Source organism: Crinia signifera, chromosome 2 (genome assembly GCF_055691185.1).
Source record: "Crinia signifera chromosome 2, ASM5569118v1, whole genome shotgun sequence".
NCBI lineage: Eukaryota > Metazoa > Chordata > Amphibia > Anura > Myobatrachidae > Crinia > Crinia signifera.
Window position 1 is genome coordinate 333,029,516 of NC_139218.1, and position 23,904 is coordinate 333,053,419.

Here is a 23,904-nt window from a genome sequence, read left to right on the forward strand (position 1 = left end):
GAGATGCCGGTATTGGTGGGATTTCAGCAAGTCTGCCTGCTATATTAAACCAGAAATAATTTCAAATACAAAACCAGCTTGGTTTAACCTTTAAAATGACTGTCATGTGAAAAAGCAGACAGACTCACTGGAACAGCCAGATCTGCGACTCCAGGAATTACTCAGTGAGCTGCAATGGTGCAATGGTGAATTAACACTGATGTGCCCCTCATGCTAGCTAGTCAGTGCCCCTGGAAATACGGCATGTACCAATTCAATGAAGCTATCCCAACATTAAATGTTGGGGTGTAAGCTGGAGGGAAATCACAAGTCACCATCTCTGTATCTCACCTTCTTGTTTACAAACACAATGTAAGCATACAAAATGATGTCCAGTTTATTAGATGTTAATTAGAGGGTAAACAATTATCAGTGAACAGTGACTGAATGCATGAATATGTGGAGTAATATGTGCTGTCACCAAGGGCGTAACTACCATAGGTGCAAGGGGTGCAGCTGCTATGGGGCCCAGAGCTGAAGGGGGCCCATCTTTACTGTCTAATTAATATGTTTTACATACATTTATCACCATCAGTTGCTAAATAGGGGGCCCTTTTGCTATGGGGCCTATGAATATCTTGTTACGCCCCTGGCTGTCACCACCAGGTGGAAAGTCTCTTATGATAATTTGTAAGGTAAAATAATCTATATTATATGTGCCTACTGTCCAGGACCAGCTGGGAGGATTCCGAAAATCATCATCCAGGCTAATCTCCAGGAATGGGCATCAACACCCCTTTGCACTTCCGTGCAGCTAGTGGGAGACTGTGAAAGGCCTATGATGCAATTTGCACTAAATTGCGTCATGGTAGTCTTGCCCCTAGCTATTCAGCACCTATAATCTTGGCATTGATTAATGAGGAAGTGGGACTACAATGATGCAATAACATGTCCATGTCCCCGCACCGCCCACCTACAGATAGAGCCATCCTCATCTAGCCCTTTAATAGGATTAAGTGAGCCAGAGCTGTTGGACTTAATCCTATGCTAATCCCGTACTGTATTGTTATATGTATTGTATTGCAGCTGAGAACAATAGACCTTGGCTCACCATAGCTCACTATGGCTATCCAGAGAAGGCTAGCTGAAGAAGGATCCATCTGTATGTTGAGGCCATGCCAAATATTACACTGATCTGGCTGCACCCTCCAGTATGGGGCAGTCAGAACGTCAGTAAGCAATGTCTATATCAGGGTTAGCCCACTACAGTCCTCGAGAGCTACCAACAGTTCACGTTTTCTAGACCGCCTAGCTGCTGCACAGATCTATTCATTACTCAGTGACAGGCAGAGCTAGTTACTTTACTTGTAATTCTGTGGGGAGATCTAGAAAACATTAACCAGTGATTGCCATATGTCTCATCTCCAACTGCCGGTGAGCTGGCTCTTCATAAAGTGTGACCGAGACCAGGGCCAGATGACCTGGGTTACCCGTTCACTCCACCCTATAATCCGGTTCTTATATCCAACCTGCAAGCTACCAGAGTTGAATTCCCAGGTCAATTATCCTTTTTTTTTTTTGGGGACACTTTCACACCAATCCGTGCTCCGGGTTTACCTCATTCATAGTTCATGTCGAAGTGGCAGTGTGAAAAGGAAACAAATTGTCACATAGATTGTAACACATCAATAATAGGAACATCTCAGTAAAGCAGTGGCTTTAATGTTTGCTCATTAAACAGTCTTTTTACAGTCAGTAATAAAATAATTTTACTTCCATCATCTCTAGATATAATATTACCTGCTGTTCGGCCTTAGATGGGATGTCCTGGGAAGCTGGTTTCCGTATAGCTGCTGGCTGGACGGCATTACTAGCCAGAGTGGCAATAATTTGTCCTTGGGCATTTAGCAGAAGCTGAGGCGTCACCGTCTGGAGCATGTTAGGAGCAGCGACGGCAGCTGTTGCAGCACCTGCTGTGATTCCTGGTGAGTTCAGTAACCATGGTAGCGTGCCAATAACCTGCACAGCGGATGAATGCACTGGTTTAGTGTAATTACATGTTTCATTCAAGCACTTGTTTCAACTAACTAAAATAAAAGTATGGTTCAGATACAAGCAATATAAATCAAATGGGAATATTTATACTAATATTTAAGCTTTTCCTCAATAAAAGTTACATTCAAAGCTATATACATACATGCACTGAATGGCTGGCAAAGGGATTTAAAGATACACTGTGCATGCCGAAAATACTGTATGATCTGGTGTACCACCTGCGATGTGTTATTACAGCATACATGGAACTTCATACCATCGTCTAATACATCATCCCATGTTACGTGCAGCACATCAGCTGGAAAGATGCGATGACCAGAAATATGCAATCAGGTATACTGCTTCATACTGATCTATCTGGGAACCCAGCTTTATAAAATTACTTTAAAGGTAGGAAAAGCATTTAGAATTGGTCCATACAATGAGATAGTGTGAACTGACCCGTACAACACATCATTGGCTGCACATAGGTGTCTAGTGTGAACTCACCCGTACACTACATTGGCTGCACATAGGTGTCTAGTGTGAACTGACCCATACACTACATTGGCGTCTAGTGCAGTGGTTCCCAACCCTGGTCCTCAAGTACCCCCAACAGTGCACGTTTTCCAGGTCACCCAGCAGGAACATTCACTGTTGGGTGTACTTGAGGACCAGGGTTGGGAACCACTGGTCTAGTGTGAACTGACCTGTACACTACATTGGCTGCACATAGGTGACTAGTGTGAATTGACCTGTACACTACATTGGCTGCACATAGGTGACTAGTGTGAACTGACCTGTACACTACATTGGCTGCACATAGGTGACTAGTGTGAATTGACCTGTACACTACATTGGCTGCACATAGGTGACTAGTGTGAACTGACCCGTACACTACATTGGTGGCACATAGGTGACTAGTGTGAATGGACCCATACACTACATTGGTGGCACATAGGTGACTAGTGTGAATGGACCCATACACTACATTGGCTGCACATAGGTGACTAGTGTGAATGGACCCATACACTACATTGGCTGCACATAGGTGACTAGTGTGAACTGACCCATACACTACATTGGCTGCACATAGGTGACTAGTGTGAATGGACCCATACACTACATTGGTGGCACATAGGTGACTAGTGTGAACTGACCCATACACTACATTGGCTGCACATAGGTGACTAGTGTGAATGGACCCATACACTACATTGGTGGCACATAGGTGACTAGTGTGAATGAACCCATACACTACAATGGCTGCACATAGGTGACTAGTGTGAATGGACCCGTACACTACATTGGCTGCACATACTGTAGGTGAAAATAATCAACAGGGCAAAATGCAGAGGTGACAAATACAGGAAGGTGAATTCCAATCAAGATTTTCAATGACTTGCCTGGCCCTGTGCATTGGTTATAATCTGGCTGGTGATACCCTGTACTCCAGGTATAGCATTGGCTATAATAGGGGCAGCAGCCAGCGAGCTCAGCAATTGTGTATGACCTCCAAGAGATGCTGCACTTATCTGAAAGAATACAAAATAACATACATTGTAAAGCAACAATATTTCAATCATTGTGACACATGCAAAGACAAATATCCATTCATGTGAGCCACTGTGTTGCTGCTTCATATGCACTCTCAGATACTGCTATAAACGGTAGGTACAGTAACATTGCTCAATTGGACCCATTACCACTTAATCTCATGCTGTGGTCTTTAATCTGTCAAACAGGGGCGGGATTACCCGGCATAATGGAGCAACACTAGAGGGACAGTGGCTGCCTTCCTCGTTACCCTACAAAAGCTACGTTAACATCTCTGTCTTTCTACATGCTGCATGTTCTGAGGACAGATTCAGAACTAGTACCTTAGATGAGAAATTGTAGATGTTTCTCCAAGAAATTAGCGTGAATCTAGTGGTCCGTCATTGTAAACAATGTATTTACTGTACTTGTGTAGTTTCACGGCGCCAGTATGGCGCTGTGCGTCTGAGTCCCCTTGCGGGGCTCGCTTCGCTTGCCCACGCTGCGGGCTCGGTGGCTCGCTACGCTCGCCACGCTATTTAAAATCAACTCCATGCCAACATGGATAGTGGAGGTATGAACTATCCATGTTGGCATGGAGTTAAGTTACTTTTTTTAACATAGTTTGTGGCGAGCGAAGAACCCGGAACCCTGGCGCCGTGAAACTACACAAGTACCGTATTTACTTTTCTTGCACTGTAGTGAAGTGAGCATTTGTATGCGAAAGCATAACAGATGAAACAAGCACTCATTGCCAAAGCACACACATAAAATAACTCATTAAACTATGAGAACTAACAGTGAAAGTCTGTAAACTACAATGGATGACAGGAAATTAGATTGCATTTGTAGATACAGCAATGGTACCCACAAGCCGTATTCTGTCTGTAAGTATGATGTGTCATAGCCATGCAGACTTAACTCTCCAGTAACAATGACTCCTGCAATGTGTGTTTATGCTAAAGACCATGGGTCCTCAAACTGCGGCCCTCCAGATGTTGTGAAACTACAAATCCCAGCATGCCTTGCCACAGTTTTAACACTCCCTTATAGCAAAACTGTGGCAAGGCATACTGGGATTTGTAGTTTCACAACATCTGGAGGGCCGCAGTTTGAGGACCCATGCTAAAGACTATAGAAGAATTTTACATGGTGAAACGTTAAAACTTTATTTAAATAAATGTGCGCAGAGAGTTTTCCCTAGAAGCCCCCTCTTGTGCTCAAATCACAGCATGAAGCCAATTTATTATACAGATTTACTAAACGTCATTCATTTCATGTACAAGCTCACAGCTGACAGCAGGTCAATGCCTCTAAAATGGCTAATGTGACCCTGAAGCTATGCTTTCACTTGTGCCCTTTTTTTCTAATTCTAATATACAGTAGGTCACTTTAAGAACCAGACTAGTACAAGGAATGATCGCTCCCTAAATAACAATACATGCCAAGAATAATCCCTTTTGCCCATACACTAACAAACATTCAAGCTGAATTTCTATATAATATTGCAGTACATGCTGCTTTTTACAGCAAGAACACCCCAACTAATTTCAGCTTTAGTGGACACCACATAACCTAAGCTGGACTGGCTGTCCATTACCTGCATTCAGTGTGCACCTTCAAGTAGTTGTAACAGAATCAAATGTGCAAAGGGTCAGTCTCGCCATGTATGTACATGTGGCCACAGACTGCAGCAGTGTTCATTTAATAGCTGTGGAGACTACAATATATATAGCTATTTATGTTATGTTGAACCTGGTTATCTTTGTAGTAATGATCACAATGGAACTCTTGCTCCATTATCCATAGTATGGTTACTTGACATTCCTTACAGTATTCATTTTAAAATGTGCCATCTGTATTCTAGTGAATGCAGCACATGTCGTGCACAATATCATTCATTTTTTATTTCTAGAGAGCTTTTTCTCAAGTGAGAATCTTTAATTGCAGCGGTGCCTCCTTTATATTATGTATGTTGGATAAAGAAAATAAATAACACAAGAACAGCCCCCTAAACCAGGCATGTCCAAATTGTGGCCCTACAACTGTTGTGAAACTACACATCCCAGCATGCATTGCCATGGTTTTAGCACTCCCTAATAGCCAAACTTTGGCATGGGATGTGTAGTTTCACAACAGCTGGTGAGCCGTAGTTTGCCTGAGCTAAAGGGAACAAATGCTTTTCAATTTTTAAGCTCTTTTTCCTCAACTAGAAGAAACACTCATGTGCTTATTGGTAGTCGATGAGAGTAATAAAAAGTTCTCTATAAGTTATAGTGTAAAACCATACGGACTTGTTCCCCATAGAGTGTCAACAGTATCATTTTAAAAGTGAATTTCCCCTTGCATACACAAATACATATTATTTAAGGAGCCTTACACCTTCATACACCCCTTGCCATAATCCATGTTTCCTTAAATATTGTATATCAGTAAGTTGGGGGGGGGGGGGTCAGTCTTTTTTCTGGGTCCTACATTATATTAAATCCAACAGGCAAGTAACTCCATATAGTGTTGGCCTTGTGAACAGGGCCGACTCTACCATTAGGCAGCTGCCTAGGGATCTGGTATTTGGGCGGGCACCATCGAGTCTGCCTTTCAAAAAATAAGGGAGGCCTATGTGGATCCTTGTTGTACTTAATTCAGGTGGCGGCTGTGGAACTTCTAAGAGAGGCATCTCCAAAATATGGCCCTTCAACTGTTGTGAAACATGCCTTGCCACAGTTTTTCTATTAGGGAATGCTAAAACTATGGCAAGGCATGCTGGGATGTTTAGTTTTACAACAACTGGAGGGCCACAATTTGGACATGCCTGCTATAGGCAGTTAATGAAATGCATATGGTATAGAAGATCAGGAAGTGGGTGTGGTATAAATGAATCTGGAAGTGGGTGTGGTATAGATGGTTAAGGAAGAGGGTGTGGTATAGATGGTTAAAGAAGTGGGCGTGGTATAGATCAGGAAGTGGGTGTGATATAGATGGGTCAGGAATTGAGTTTGCAATGGCAAATGCTGGGAGGGAGGGATGCATTTATAATTCTTGATGATACTTACAATGGCTGGATTAAAAGTAAAACTTGCTGGCTGTACAGTGAGCTGTGTCTGAGGTTCAGGTTTGGACACAGGACTTGACACCATGGCTGTTTGGGCCTGTAGAGTTGGTTGAGCATGCAGTGTAGCCTGTGGCTGGACAGTTGCCTGGAGAGCAGCTTGGGCCTGAACTGCTGGCTGTGCCTGATATACTGTTTGAATGGCTGATGCGGCCTGCATGGGGGCCTGTATGGCAGTGTTCAAAACTGAAGCTGCTGAAATAAAAACAGAAATGTGATCTGGCATAATGCTGGCTACTACAACTTCATATAATTGTCCTCATATAGGTTCAGTATACATGACATATACAGACAGAGTTATTTTAGTAAGCACAGGTAGAAGGAAGCACTCTTTAAGAAACAACGTAACTGCAACATACTGTACTTTATAATGAACATTCATTGTGTAAATAGAAACAAAAAACATATGCATGGAAATGGTTTGTGCAAAGCTTAGGTGGATGTACAGTATACTTAACCCTTTGGGCGCCAAGTCAATTTGTCAAAATAGGTATGGAAATTGCTAAGCAAACATTTTTATTCATCATAATGACCTGTAATGTTTACCCTATATAGGAAATAAAAAAAATTTTTTACACAACATTTTTATTTGAATTTATATAACAAATGTAAGTGATGTTGGTATTTCTAGGGGATATTTTGAACATCGCTCACAGAGATGTTGGCACTCATGGGTTAAGCTAATTTTAACAAACATTTGTCACCCTCAGAAGCTGATCTGGACCGAGGTAATTACCTGCCAACCCTCTCAGCACCTTTGGTCATAGCCTGCGACTTAAAGCAGTTTAGTTACAGATGGAGCCGCTCTCTGTTAATCTGCCAGAGTGCAAAATATCTATATAGCTGGCGAGCACTAGCATATGGACAGCAACGGACAGGGACGCGCGTGCGTCACACGCGCTCACACATCCCACTGCCGAGAATGGGGCGCGCCAGCGTCTAATGAGAGCGGATCCATCTGTATATCTTCATTTGCAGTTGAGTTGCCAGAAACTTAACTCTCTCTGCACATGTTACATTTGCCCCGCCTGCAGTGCAACATGGGTTTAACATTTGCAAACATCATGTGCCCTGTGATCAGGTCTGAATGAGGGCCCTATGGCCCTTAGCAGGAACTTGTGTGAATGAAATCATAGCTGCTTTAGATCTATGATCTAAATCTCTAATCGCATCAGTTCCTGCAATCCACAGGCCTAGAGGTGTATATTGTTACCATAGCCGCAAGGGGTGCTGCTACTCTAGGCCTGAATTTGAGTGGGCCATCTTGAGCTGTCAAAGCCTCATGCAGGGTTTTATTTGCCATTGGGAACATGGAACCCCTTACACAATGTTGCTACTAGTCCAACACATGTCCATGTACGCCGCTGGATGTGCCCATAGAGCACAAAAAGTAGCCTTACAACCAGATTAAAAGAACTGAAGTTGCTTTAAATAAAAGAGTTGCAGTCTAATTAAATATTGTATATGAATATATAGATTTAATAGCCGTCTTACCTTGCAGATTTGTTAAAGGCAATTTGAACATTCCTCCAGCAGGGGCAGCGGCCGTTAGGCCTGGAAGAGTGGCTACTGTAGCAGTGGGGAAGTTCCATACAGCCAGACCCTGCTGGCCCGCCATCTGACCAGGAAAGGTAAAGGGAATAAGAACAGGTTGAGTAACTGTCCCAGTGGGAGCCATTATTCCTGTAACAAGTGTAGATAAGTTTTCCTGAGTCAAGACCTGCAAAAGCAATAAAATGTTCTGTTAGGTTTCTGCAGTATGTTTTGTTCTAATTTTAAATACAGACAATGCATAATGGCAGAATGATTACTCACAACACCGGGTTATACTCTAACCAGAGCTCTATGCGTGTGTGTTCTCCCAGGCTTCAATGGGTTTACTCTAAGTGCTTCGGTTTCCCACATTCTCCAAAAGTTAGAAGCTAGTTCCAAGGTGGCTAAATACCTTTTGCTGATGTCACCATGTAACCAGTTTCGGTCCCTGGTTTGTTAAACAATCATTTCTGTTTTAAACAATACCACGATTCAACTGTCGCAGTGACAGAAACTGAAAATGCAGAAAAAACAACAACACTGACTCTTCCTCCTGATGAAGAGAGCTGGTCACATGTTCATGACATCAGCAAAACGCATTAAGCCCATTTGGATCTAAACTCAAATACAAAATACCTTTGCATTGTCGATCTAAGTTAGGTTGATCTGTCTACCAGATATCCTCTTGAAGGGTCACCATGATGAGCAGTGATGGGACTGTACCCAACTAAGGTATCCTGCGTGTTATGTTTTCTGTTTGCTTGTGTCAATGGTTGAAGTGCATTGCTTGTTCTGCAGCTGTTCATCTGTTTTATCTTAAACTAAGGCCAGTATTCAATGACTATAATCGTTATGTGCAGCGAATCCTGTTTAGGATTCGTTGCCCAGTTGCCGTGTTCCGGAGGGCTGGAGCCTTCGCTGCCAGCCCTCGCTGACACACTATTCAATGCCGCAGGGGCTCGCTGCCCCTGACGGCGAATGTTAACCCCTGGGGACCGGGTAGGAGCCGCTAGCGCTGCTCCTGATCGTGCCAATGTAATGATCGGGAGCAGTGAATATATGAATATCTAATGAGCGGCTCTCGGCTCCCGGCCCCCTGCTGGCTGTTATGTGTAAAAAATATATATATATTTTTTTAATTAAATATATATTCATGTGCTGTAAGCACATGAATAAAAATAGCATGCCCCTTCACAGAATAAAATTCCTGATTTTTTTCCACCAAAAACATTATTTTAAAAGCTCACATTCCACTTCACCATGAAAAGATGGCGATTGCTACAAGGTGGCACACGGCGGAAATTACTTAGAAAGCAGTTCACCATCTTCTCATTGAATACACTCACGGCGAATCACATTGAAACACCCATTGAAAAACCACAGCGAATTGCGGAGACTATCAGGCGGCGAATTGTCCGTCATTCACTGTTCGCAGACAGTGAAAAGTGCACGTTGAATAGGGTGAATCAATTTCTGACACAAAAAAATCACCTTCCAAAGTGAAAAGAGCACAAATTCGCTATGAAACATGGCGAATTGGCCTCATTGAATACTGCCCTTAGAATTAATGCAGATATTACGATCCTGTGTTTCCACCCACTCTTGCACTTTTCTCATGTTTACCCTTGGAGTTCCCAGCTGACTTCCCTGTAAACATGGTAACTCATGAAACATTAGTAATCCTGATTACTGAACCATCTACCATACTTCACCAATCACCTTTTTTTTCAGTCAAAGCAGCAGTGCTCAGTTGCAAACTCTATGTAAGGTGTATGTGCCATTGTGGACACAGGACCTCTAGAAATAAAGGCTATATTGTTTAAGTAAAATAATATTTTAATATTTCCTTTACATGTGCACTATAGGCCCTCTGCTGGGTTTAGACTATCGTGAGACAGGTTAGTTTTACCCTACTGATGAGGCGTTGTCGCCATAGTAATCCTGCTCAGTACGAGTGGAACCGCAGTTTCAGACATCTGGTGTATGTGCTTGGCTGAGGAGCCAATGGGTCGAAGCTACCATCTGCCATAGCCTATCTACCAGGCTATGCTGATACTTGTGATTTCTCAGCACTATGGCTGGTTATATCACACACCTCTAGTGGGTCCTACCCCACTTGTGAAGCCAGCCCTAGTGCCAATTGCCTGCCAATTTCTGGAAACCCCCCCCCCCATCATTCCAAGAGTCCTGCCTGACCAAGCCTAGTGCAAGTTAGTGGAAACTCGCTCTCTAGTTACTTTTCCACTAGCAGTCTAGGCTTAAAGGACTAGGACTGGATATCAATTTGGGAAGAACCCATATTTTTTTATTTTGTGAATTTCACATATATCAATTATTCCCAGGTGGGTTCTCTGTTGGTTTCTATACTTCTATTAGGAAAAACATTGATAACTGGATTCTCTGCAGAAATTGACCTTTAGTTAATGTGCCCTGTCTACTAACACCGTACACTCCCTAGGCTACAGAAGTGGAATTGTAACGAGACAGACAGGTGAATCCCCTGCATGTGCTTGACCATTGGAGCAAAGTACTGATGGTGATGATGATGACGCTGTTGACAAACCGCAGCATCATCAAAACACGTCTCACTGGCTACATTATGATTGGCTAATTTCTGATTACCTTCTTCATATTGTACATTTCCACTGCATTTAGATGTGGCGAGACACGTTGGCCTGATCTCTCGCAGCAGCGTATGGCCAGGCAATGCTCGGGCAGCAGGGTCGCACGCTCTCCTTTACATGTGATGCTTCGCATGTGACCCCTGTTCCCCGCCTTTGGGAGGTCTGACCTCCGCCTCAGGTCTGATGCGCAAGGGACCGTGCATCGGACCTGAGGGGACATCCATTAGGGCTGATTTCTCGGCCCAAATGGTGAAATCGTCCCAAATCATGATAGTGTATGGGAGAGTTAAGTCCAACAATTGCATTCATTAGAAACACTAGAAGCAGACACTATATAAAATACTATGTGAGCTACTCCAGAAAGAACCACACGGAGAACACCACTGTGACCTGAGATAGCCACAATTCATCAGTACTACTGCAAGCACTGGCTGCAAATGCAGAAGCAGTCACATTTTAAATGTATGCCAGTCATTTGTGTGTTGTGTGTGACACAGCTTGCAGCTATAGTTGTATATAGGTGGTTTGTTTTAATGGATGCATTTTATATGATGTTTGTAGCATAAGGTGTATAGTACTCTACATTATGCTATAAGTCTTTATCATAATGTAATTACTTATGTCATAGTCATACTCATTACAGTTCCAACATTCCTTGACACACAGAAAAAGCACTACAATAACCACACACTAAAATCTACATAGGGTATCATAATCAGAGCCTCACCTGTGGTGCAGCCTGTACTGCAAAGGAAGTAAAAGTAGGCTGCGGCTGGCTTGCGGCATGGGTGAAGAGTGTTGGGATAGAAGCAGAAACTAGTCCGGCTGAAGACTTCACTTCAATCACATCAAGAGGGAGAGATATAAAGAATACAATTTATTATATTGTCACTTTGGTGAGAAATAGTCAGTTGTACATTATAAAGATATAAACTCTACTGGTCATTGTTTGACAACCCCCAAAATTCCAACTCACGGATATATATGTGTTATAGGAGTTGAGCATTACGGGAAATGTAATTTCAAAACAGTCGTCTTATTGTAGACTTTACATACCTACTGAAGTATAATTAGATATGTTTAGATATATCTCATATACTATAATGAAATGTAAGTAGGTTGCAATTAGTTGGCGTCAATCCGAAATCCCATCTCATGTCTGGCAAGTACAATACATACCTACGGAATTGTCACTCGCATTCTCCGCATGGCACAGCACTGTCTCTCTCGCCAAGTCATTATTGACTGGCTGTTCAGGAACTGGAGGGTCAAATGTCTTTCCAGCCTCCTCGGGTTGTGCTGGTGCATCCACACCTACTTCCAAAACCCGGATAGTCTCATGCCCAGACATCACAATTACCTGTATGGCCAGAAGATGTAGATATAGGTCTGATCACAAAAGCTAAATCTTTCACAAATGGGCAAATACATGTGCACTGCAGGTGGGGCAAATGTAACATGTGCAGAGAGAGTTCATAATGTACACAGTGCTAATACAAACAATTATGTTGATTTATGTTAGGGATAAGAGGGTTGCATTATTTCCATTATAACAGAGAGAGCATATGTCTATGTACAACTTGGAAGGCTTGAAGGTAAAATGAAGACTACCCTTTAAATCAGCTCCTATCCGTCATTTTATAGGCGGTTTGAAAAATGACAGTTGTTTTGATACATTTGCTACATAGGGTCTATATACAAAACCTTGGAGAGAGATAAAATGGATGGAGATAAGGTACCAACCAACCAGCTCCTATTGTGGGGGTAGTCAGGAGTAGGTGACCCGGCATATGACAAAGGAATTTTGCAAAGGAATATATCATTACTCTCCCCATACTGGTGTATGAGGAATATCGATGTCTACAGTAATCGGGAACGTCTGGAGAAATTTCTCCACGGTAACTACTTCTGTGACTAGAAAGAAGCAGAGAAAAGCCGGCTTATCACTGAGAAAAGAGCTTTTCACTGCTACATAAATAGACCCCAATCTATCTCCAAGACCTAGTACATAGACCCTTTAGTCTTAACTATAATGTCATCAATACCAATAACAAATAATAGGCTAAAGCCCCGTACACACAGGGGAGATATATTGCTAGCAATATATTACTGAGCAATATATTGCTCCGTGTCCCCTTTTCATCAGCGACCAGAGATGGTCGCTGATGAAAAGGAACCTCAGCCGGCAGTGCCGCAGAGGTAATCAGCTGGTCGCAGGAGCAAGCTCCTGCGACCAGCGGTTAGAAGGGGCCAGAAAACGGGAGCGTGCACCCAGCAATTTATCACCGGGGCACACTCCCATCACTGGCAATATGGTCGCCAGCGACCATATTCCCAGCGATTTCAGCCCCTATTGCCCCGTGTGTACGGGGCTTTAGATGTATCACATTCCCCATCTACTATCGATCATCGTTTCTCAGCAACTACCTTTTATTTCATTTACAGCAATAAATAACACGTTTAGTACAGCTTTATTATGTTCTTAATGCTGGATCTGCATAAGTTAAATTAAACCCAAGTGACATATATGATAGCCATCAGAATATCTGATAGTAGCAGCTATTTTCCTGAATGATGACAATACGATACCTGTTCATTGACTGTGAGTGGGGAATCATGTTGTTGGAGGGTACCAGCTTCCATTGTGCTTAATGGAATAGACGTCCCTCACGCCTCCAGCATGCTGCAAAACAAAATCGCCGCACATGTAATCTATGCATGTATCAATTACCAATCACTGAATCATGCTGATTAGTCCACTTCTAATACCCCTTTATTGTAGGGTCAAAAAGATGAAAGGATATATACCACCTTTATTTATTGTCTTTTATCCCTCCCTCCCCTTTAGCATTACGGGTCCCAGAATGCAGTTTCCCTGTAGATACCAATGTCTAAAGGCTATCTAGTATTGCTACTTCGAGGTAGGGAAGATTATCAGCGATATTACTAGGGGCACAACTGTTGCCCTTTACAAAAATCAATGGAAAGGAAGTGCCTTTTGGTGTACATACAGCACAGATATGTAGGAGAAGGCAGTATTTACAGGACAAGCATTTAAATTATGATTAAAAAATATGAATGATTTATATGTCATAGAAGGGTGTGAGTATTGGCATGGAGTGGCCTGGGGACCAGGATTATGCTTGTTCATTCAATGACTCACACACGGCTAATGATTTACTAAGAATATTTAATTGAAGTGGAAATGAATCATATTTTCTGGAAATGAAGGTGAAACAACTTAGTAGAAGTTGTATTGGCAATTGATAATATATTGTGTCACCCACTTCCAAGTGGCACAACTGCAGTACTTTATCATCTGGGTCCCCGCTATTTGTGAAATAATATTGCGACAATATCCGATGATGGGAACAGCATCATTTTAATGTTTAGTTGGGTTCTTTTTTTCACAGTGCAAAACAACATTTTCAGAAGCAAACTATCACTCAAACATAACCTGATTGTAAATGCTTATCTTTTGCCTCAATACAGGTCCCATTCATCTATGCAAATGGTTTTTTTGATGATAATACAGTGTTTTCCAGGAAAATTGCAATGTTGCATTTTGTATGCAGATACAACCACAATCACAGACAGAACACAGGTATGCTGCATATCACGGTAATCAGCAAGGTCTGATTGTGTATCTTATATACACATAGCAATAAGGAATGGATGCATTTAAAAAGAAAAGCTGTATTGCATTAAACGACTGTTTAATGAGCAAGGAGGCTATATGTATGTGGACACATCTTTCAAATTCCATTGGTCTACAGTAATCTACTCCTTTTTGACATCCCTAACAACCGCCTCTCTACACTTGAATTTATTCTCAATGCTGCTGTTGGCTCCTCTTCCATATGAAACATATGTCCACCTCCCTTCTCTCATGAGTCCTTCAGTGGCTTTCCTTCCCTTTTAGAATCTAATTTAAGCTTCTCACACTCACTTACAAAGCTCTTACCTATTCCCAGCTTTAGGCAGCTGCCTATGGGCGGTGGCCACTGGATGGCGCTACTCACTATTCTCTTATTGCACGGCTGAGCTCCTCCTCTTCCTTTTTCCGAGGAGCAGGGATGCTGCAGCCTGCCCTGCCTATTCACCTTTCCATGATAGCCTCAACCTTTGCAAGTATAGAGAAGGAGGCAGTTTGCTCCTTCCAACATGTGGAGTGGAGCAAGCTGGTGGGAGCACTAACAGTGGCACCATTTGTTCTTCATGCGCTGCCTGCTTAACCGTCCTCGTCTCACACAGTACTTAAGATGAGGGGCATGACGTGGTTGGAGGGAACTATAGACACAGATGTGAGTGGTGCAGGCCGGGATATGCTCAGTGATTTAGGGGGAGGGCAGGATGCACTCAGTGATTGGAGAGAAAGAGGGGCTAGCTTGAAGAGACTCAGTGATGGTAAAGGCAGGAAACACTAAGTGATTGGGGAGGGAGGGTGACAGGCAGGGAGACAGTGATGGGAGGGGGGAGCAGATCAACAGACACTCAGTGATGGAAGGGTACAGGAGACACTCAATGATTGGGAAGGTATGTCGGTAGACACTCAATGATTGGGGGAGGAAGGGAAGGGGGCAGGCTGGAAGACACTCATTGATGAAAGGAGAAGGGCAAGCTAAGAGAGCTACAGTAATGGGGGGGGGGGGAGCAGATCAGGCAACACAGAGTAATGGGAGGGGGGGGGGTAGAAGTTCATTCTAGCACTCGCCATCTTTGAAAACCCATGCAGTTCCTCTTCCCTGGCTGGGGTGTCTCTGTCTGCTGTAGTGCTTCTAGCACAGTGTGGTCTGTATATCAGCACTGACCCTTTACACTCTCACATATGCCGCCTCTCACGGAGGAGGGGGCCCTTTTCCCGCATGTGCTTTTTCAACTTAAACTATCTCCTACTCCATACTCACTTCAAAGGCATCTAATCCCTCAGTTTTCTGCCACCCCGATACTTATTTCAGAGTTGTTTGCGGATGTAGCTAAATTTATATACCCCGTACTTGTCGGACATCACACTGCAGATCCCTTGTAGCACCATACAAATAAAGTATTATTAATATTATTATGATAATAATAATCAATCATCATCATCATCATCATCTGTAACAAAATTGGTTTCTAAGTTACTTTAGCAAAATGTTACAAATGAAACAAGTAAAGCTTTATAAAGGATTGTGGGTAGATTTATTAAACTTGGCGAAGTGATAAATTGTCTTGTTTTTATCACCGGGCAATCAGCTCCTACCTGTCATTATTCAAACCAAGCCTGTAACTTCACAGTTAAGAGTGGATTGGCCGGTGATAAAAACCAGACACTTCCCCGAGTTTAATAAATTTGCCCCATAATATCGAACTAAAATCTATTGATTTTTTCTAAACTCCTTGATTACTGCAATCATTAATATTTGTTTATTAGAAAAATGTGCTTCTATTCTAATAATCAAGTGAACAGAGACTCACCTAGTGACTATCGCTGGTAGTTCTAGCTTGTCTTTGTCGATTTTCAAATTCTGTAACTTCCATTTCAGCCCACGTAAAAAAGTATTCCACTGCTAAAATAAACAATATCACAAATATAAAAAATACACTATATAATACAATAAAATAACACATTTATTTTCCACAAAATATTATAATGCAAAACTATGGTATTAAATGTATTAAAACATCAGAATATCAAATTATTCTTTATAAGTTATCCACTGTGTGTTGTTTTAAACTCTTAATTTTCCTGTGGGCTCTACTAAATGTAATCAGACATAAAACACATAGGGGCAGATGTATCAATCTGCCTATAACGTTTTTTAAATAACGAGTCCCGCTTCTCCAGCATAACGTGGAGAAGCGGGAAAACGTTTTAAGCAGATGTATTAACCCCCCTGAAGCCGATAAGGAGAGCCGTTATGCCCAGCGTGAACGGCTCTCCTTATCAGCTCCCCTGGTGCCCAGCGCATGCGCACTGGCAGTCCCCCCCCCCCCCCCGGCTTTCTGGGCATGCGCGAGATCTCGATAAAACCGTGAGATCTCCAGCGCAGCCCAAGAAGCCGGGCTAGCGTTGTCCCAACAGTGGGGGATAGGACAATGCTAGCCCTGAGCTGGCAAAGTGGCCGGGGCGAATTAACGCCTGGGCGGCTGTTAATACATCGCCCCAGCCGCTAATCACTGGGGGGATTGCAGGGGACAGCCCCTCCGAGCGTAACTCGGCGGGCTGTCACTAGCGCACGTTAAGTGCGCTAGTAATACATTGGGGAAAACGTAATCCCCCCCAGTTAACCAGCGTTAATTGGGATACCTGCCCCTCTTGGGTATCCCAATACCCATTAAGATGGAACGCTTCACATATATCATACTTGGGAATCATAATCTCCTGTAACCCTGCAAATTTATGTAATCGTAATATAACCAAAACTATTGTTACCCTGACTATTGATTTTATAAAATGGGAACGTCTTCCATTATCCTACCTAGGCAGAGCCAACTACAGGGAAATGATCGCAATACCGCTACCCACAACAAATACTACCAGTTTTATTAACTAAGACCGATGTTCAACAAATAACAATTTTTTATAGATTTAATTGGAATGGCGGACGTGCCGGCATCGCCATGCGGAAACTTGTGCAACCACAATTCAATGGCAGTATAAATTTCACAGATATAGTCACCTATAATCATGCTGCTCTTTTGAGGCATTTGCGGGATTGGCTACACAACAGCTCGGTTTATACTAATGTAATGTTAGACCAGGGTTTTATGGGTAATACTAGCTTAATTTGTTTTCTCCACCGGCATGACCAGGAAATATCCAATAATTTGAAACCCAACCCCCTCTTATGGTCCACTAGAAATATCTGGCACATACTGCTACATGCAGCAGGCTTAAACCAATACCATTCCCTATTCTTCCCCCTATTGAATAACCTTGCTTTTTTAGGCGGCATAGCTGCTCATCCCTTCTCTATGCGGAAGCTGGCAGAAATTGACTCCATATATTCTTTAGTTCTAACTGAGGATTAACATCTTTTGCAATTTTCTGAAGTGTCATCTTACTAGCCCAGTGGCGTAACTACTGTAAGGCAGCCCCAGCTGCCGCTTGGGGGGAGCAAGCAGCAGCGGGGTCTGTGTGGGCGCCGGCACCCGCTCGACGCACTGACATGCTGCTGCCTGTCGCTGCCCACTGACTGGGCACTGGAGGCGAGTTATTCACAGAGACGACTAATCCCCCCACTGATTCAATTGACTGTACACAGAGCCGGCTATTTGCTACTGTGTACAGGATGGGTGGGCAGATGGGCGTGCTAGGGTAGCCTGAGATGCGTCGGAGCCAAGGGAAGCAGCAGTGTCTGCTGGTCACTCTTCCATCTCTCCTGCTTCAGCTTCTCTGTTATGCGCGTGATGTCATCACGTTACACGCTGGGGAAACACGCTGGAAAGGAGCTGGGGGGAGGGGGCCACAAACTTTTTGGCAGGGGGGAGCAAAATGTATAGCTATGCCACTGCCAGTGTCTGTCTGTCTGCATGTCAGTGTGTTAGTATCTGTCTGTACGTGTGTTAATATATGGGGGGGGGGGGTGCCAGAAACTTTTTCTGGCAGGGAGGCGCAAAATTTCTAGTTACGCCACTGTGCTAGCCCTTAGTGCAGCAGGCATAACGACTATTCTCCAGGGTTGGATTGGAACTCCCCCACAATTCCCTCTATTTTTATCCAAGCTTCACTTCTTAGTTTGAATGGACTGGGTAGAGGCCATCGTAGACAGAGGCAGATATGTGGGAATTTTTTTCTTCTATGGGAATCTTACATATCCACTCTCCCCTTTACCACAAGACAACAGATCCATGCTAGCTTAAAAACAACAATGTGGCATCTAACTAGAATGGCTGCTCAAGACCCCCTATTTCTATTGACTGAACAATGTTGGTATAATAATTATTGCTTTCCAATATGTGATGGTTAGACATGAGATGTATGACATGTATTTGTTACTGAATATGTTTTATGTTTCTTCCATATTGTGTAACCACTTGTATACTGTGATTATATATATATATATATATATATATATATATATATATATATATGTCTCAATAAAAAAGTTTAATAAAAAAAAAGGTGTAAAAAACTTTTTTAAAAAGGTGTCTGGTGCTTAATAGCAGCAAACAGATTTTAAAGATGGGCAGTACAGATGGTGTAATGGTTAGTAGTAGTAGTAGTACGTTTATTTATAAGGCGCCACAAAGTGTCCGCAGCGCCGTACATAGCAAACAAAAAAAAACAAATTACAAGGTAACGTACAGGGTGTGTAGAAAGATACAGTATAAATAGGGGTATAGCTGGTAGAACTAAAATCAGCATCAGTTCAGAAGTAGGTGTCAAAATAGTCAAGGAGACCGAAGATGAAGTAGAGGAAGGGAAGAACAGGACAGGAGCACAGGTGAGGTAATGAGGTAGGGTGAGTACGTGAGGAAGGAGGGCCCTGCTCATAAGAGTTAACATACTAAAAATAGGTGGGTGGACGAACGAAATACAATAGGATAAGTAGGAACGGAGGGGAACGGAGGCAGGATAGGAGGATCAAAAGAGGTTAGGAGGAGGGATAGGCTAGTCGAAAAAAGTGGGTTTTGAGGGAGCGCTTGAAGGAGGTAAGGGAATCAGATAGCCTGATGGGTGGCGGGAGGTTGTTCCAGTGCAGGGGGGCAGCGCGAGAGAAATCTTGGACACGGGAGTGGGAGGAGGTGATTAGGTGAGAGGTCAGTCGGCGGTCAGCGATGGAGCGAAGAGGACGGGAGGGAGTGTGGATAGAGATCAGTGAAGAGAGGTAGGGAGCTGTGGAGGAGGAGAGAGGTTAGAATTAATGCCTCACAGCACTGAGGTCATGGGTTAACCAGCACTGAGGTCAATACCCACCATGGCTCTAACTGTGCAGAGTTTGTATATTCTCCCCGTACTTGCATGGGTTTCCTCCGGGTACTCCGGTTTCCTCCCACAATCCAAAAATATACTACTAGGTTCATTGGCTTCCAGAAAATTAACCCTAGAATGTCTGTGTGTGCGTGTACATGTGGTAGGGAATATAGATTGTAAGTTCCACTGGGGCAGGGACTGATGTGAATGGTGAAATATTGTCTGTAAAGCGTTGCGGAATATGTGTGCGCTATATAAGAAACTGCTAATAATAAAAAGATAAAACTTAAAGTGCCTTGGTATACAACATGCAATTTAAATAAACTAGACTGTGTAATAAACATACAAACTCTATTCTTGCACTTCAAAGTGCCTCTTTGCAATCTTATCTTATGGCCACAGCACAAAATAGCCATCTAAGAATTAAATGATTTTAAAGTGGTTGGAGTGGTGATGTTCTGCTGCAAATTCTGAATATATCTAAAAACATATATGATTATCATCTCAAGGTCCATACACACTGGGTATTTTTGCTCAGCGTTTATGGCCTTCGATGGAGTGCAAATTGCTTGCCAAAAAAAATCGCTCACTGCATACACACTGATCGAGTTTCACAGGATATGTCATATGTAGGGATGCCAATCCCAGGGTATTTTTTCGATCCCGGGAATTGAAAATGCTCAATCCCGGGATTGGCATCCCTATGTCCCATACACATCCCCACACATTTACTTACATTAGCGGGCGGAGAAGAGTCGGGCGGGCGGAGGAGAATGGAAGGGGGCGGCAACAGGAGCAGAGGCTGCATCAGAGTGGGCGGTGACGGTGTGGCCTGTGCAGCGCGACCTCTACTGTCACACTACGCAGGCCGCACGCCGGAATCGGAATTCGGGAACAGCCGGGCAGCAGTGCAGTCTTATCTCAAAATCCTGGGATTAGATACTCCAATCCCGGGATTGAAATTCCGGACTTTTTGATGCAAAATACCGGGATCCCGCAGCTCCCGATCCTGGGATTGGCCACCCTAGGAATATGTTGACTGATTCACACCAGTAGATACTTTTTTTATGACTATCAGAACACTTTTCTAGACATCAACTATGAATAAATATTAGAATACACACCAGGATATATTTTAGGGCATTTGTCTCTATTGTAAATTGTATTTTTAAGTTTTCACAGTAGATATTTTTATGATGACTTTTGTTTGTAGCAACTGTCAAGAACCACAACAGGTTTTTCCTGAGGCACGTCTCTGCCTCAATCATTGCGAAAACAGTCGGTTTCAATGCCTTATAAACACACCAAAAAGTCAGAGACAGAAGCATAGAGGAGGGAACACTAAACAACATAAAAATTTATAAAACAGCCATCTGAGAAATGATCATCTTAAAACAAACCTTTTTAGACAGGTCACTATTCTTGTCTACGAGAGTAGGGTACACTCCCCCCATACATAGCACAATCCTGAGCCATCAACCATTCAATTTTGAGCATCCTTACATATCCATTCTATTTTTTCGTATTCCAAACACCTGGGTTAGAGGATTACCGTTGACACGAGTAAAGGTTTGGGAGATCAACCAAAAGATACCTTTATGAGTGGGTCACGGCGAGCTGCTGTGTGAGTACGGTACAACTACCTTCTAAAAAAGAGATTTGGTAATATCATCTATTCTACCATCTTTAGGTGACCCCTAAAGATACCTTTATACACTCGTCTCCTCCTTTTCTTGTGTGAGTGGGGTATGCACCCCCCCCCCCGTTTTTTATTCATGGATCCACTTTTTCTGTTCCAGAAATTTAAACATTAGCCTCATATTTGTCTTTTATTTTTTTTTCACAAGCACCCATGAGAATTTAAGTTTAAAGCTTGAAAACCGAGTCCAGCTCCATCGACTAGTATTCGTCTTATATGTCCATTTGCTGGAGGATTTTCTGTGGTCCTTGTTTGTGGTCAGGCAGCAGGAACTCTGTTTGCGCCTTGGGACTTTTCTAATTGTTTGATTTTTAGGCCTAATAAGAGGGCTAAACTTTTGCCCTTGGGAGGATTTACTAAGAAACATATCTAAATTAGATAAAAATGAGGGGCATAATAGAGAACTATCTAATAATATAAAGGTACTTGTGTAATATCTGGGCGCCCGATTTTTTCATCGGGTCGGAAAAATCGGGTCGATCGCATCGCATGCGATGCGATGGACCCGATTTTACATTGGGTGCAATGTTAAATGCCCCCAGACCCCATTTTTTATTGTATACCCACCCTGTTCATACCCCCACTATGCATGTGGGCATGGAGTTGATTTTGTGTGTGACATCCATTCACCTCGCAGATGGGGGCTGAGGGGGTGCACGGGGGCTGGGGGAAGACCAGCAGCTTACCATGATGTCCTCTCCAAGCGCCACCCCCTTTTAGACTGCGAGTAGGTACCACAGTGTAAATGATGAAAATTCCAGATCCGTGTTCCAAATGCCGGGTTGGAGCTGGGATTTGGGTGTAAAGGATATATGTAAACAAAGGCCAAAAAAGGTTTACCAATACTTGGTATTAAGACATTGGCAGGTATTCAATGGGTAGAATCACGGACGGCAGCGAATCCCGTGTAGGATTCGCTGCACTTTCGCCGCAATTCTCCCTTCAGGGAGATTCGCCAGGCAGCCGGCCCTCCGCCCTATTCAACGCCTCAGGGGCTCTCTGCCCCTGGTGGCGAATTTTAACCCCCCCGGCGAATGCCGCCGGGGAGCTGGGGGACGGCTGCAGGCAGGGAGATGGAAGCCTCCCTGCCTGCGCCGGACACTGTGGGGGTAAAGTAGGGCTGGCACTGACTCAGGGAGCCCCCCTAGAGCTGGCAGGGGGCTGGGACAGGAGCCGCTGCACTCACTGGGCCCGATCCTGCATATGTAATGATCGGGACCAGAGTGCAGTGAATATATGAATACTAATGAGCGGCTCCCGGCTCCCGCCCCCTGCTGGCGAATGTGTAAAAAAAATAGTTTAAAAAAATAATAATAATAATGAAAAATATATTCATGTGCTGCAAGCCCATGAATAAAAACAGCATGCCCCTTCACAGAAAACAAAAAAACTGATTTTTTGACACCAAAAAAAAAAAAAAAATTAACGCTTTATTTTAAAAGATCACATTCCAGTTCACCTAAAAAAGATGACGAATGTAAATTGGAGAATCATGGTGAAAATCAATGGAGAAAGCAGTTCTCCATTTGAGCATTGAATACACTCTCGGCGAATCCCAGTGAAAACCCCATTGAAATACACCAGCGAATTGCAGCGAGCATGAAACGGAGAACTGGCGGGCATTCACTTTTCGCGAACAGTGAACATTGAATAGGGTGAATCATATTTTCAGTGAAAAAAAAAATCACCGCAAGGAGTGAAAACAGCCCGAGTCGCCGAAAAAACTGTGAATTGGGAGCAATGAATACTGGCCATTGAACCAACAATTAAATGGTTACTGATTATCTCCGCATTTATCTGTGAAGTAGTTTGAAGTAGTTAATTCCATTAGCGTTGCCCTTGTGTTGTTTTTAATTCATTGCCACCCTGAATCAACAGATTGGATGACATTCAGTTCCTAATTATAACAAGCATACATTTCATCTATTGTATATTGTAGCAGAAGACACGACGTTACCTTGGAAATGGATCTAAAGGGTGCTACATTTTCCTAGTATATACTAATGAAATGTGTTTATCTGCTATGATATTACTAATGCGCAAAACAGGAATACGCCATCTGTTAATGTCTGTCTGAAGATTGTTCTCGGAAAGATATAATTAATTTACCCATTATATTTATAATCATTATACAGTATTTAAAGTAATTTTATTGTACTGCCCATTACCTCTGGGTATAGCTCCAGATTCCACCAATAGGGCAGAAATTAAATAAAATTTTAACAAAAACTTTAATCTCATAATTCAAGGGGAGAAGGGCTGACATGTTGAATTACCATGAAAAAACCTAGAGTATGTATGTTAAAAAGTATCTACTTTTGCCAACTCCATATCAGCCTTTACCTCTAGATAAAAACTAAGGAATATGTCACTAGGTTGGAAATTAATCTTGACGCAAAAGAAAGCATTTAACTAGTAAATAATAATTATTAATATCTTTGTTATATCATGCCAAGAGTTCTGCAGTACCATACATAGGGATAGATCAAAG

The 23,904-nt window shown here is 42.9% G+C and overlaps 1 protein-coding gene across 2 annotated transcripts in view; it reads right to left on the reverse strand.

The window, feature by feature from the left end:
- The window catches only part of POU6F1 (POU class 6 homeobox 1), a 68,097-nt gene that overhangs the window by 35,721 nt on the left and 8,472 nt on the right, over positions 1–23,904 (reverse strand). The window contains exons 2-9 of one of the 2 annotated variants that reach the window (XM_083169445.1): positions 16,273–16,364; positions 13,405–13,498; positions 11,995–12,175; positions 11,543–11,652; positions 8,153–8,378; positions 6,603–6,850; positions 3,420–3,548; positions 1,780–1,998 (exon numbers count right to left, since the gene is read on the reverse strand). In XM_083169445.1, coding sequence (XP_083025571.1) covers positions 1,780–1,998; positions 3,420–3,548; positions 6,603–6,850; positions 8,153–8,378; positions 11,543–11,652; positions 11,995–12,175; positions 13,405–13,458 — 1,167 coding nt within the window. In that variant the 5' untranslated portion in view covers positions 13,459–13,498; positions 16,273–16,364. Of the gene's footprint in view, positions 1–1,779; positions 1,999–3,419; positions 3,549–6,602; positions 6,854–8,152; positions 8,379–11,542; positions 11,653–11,994; positions 12,176–13,404; positions 13,499–16,272; positions 16,365–23,904 lie in introns of both variants that reach the window. The other variant, XM_083169444.1, reaches the window with a different exon arrangement.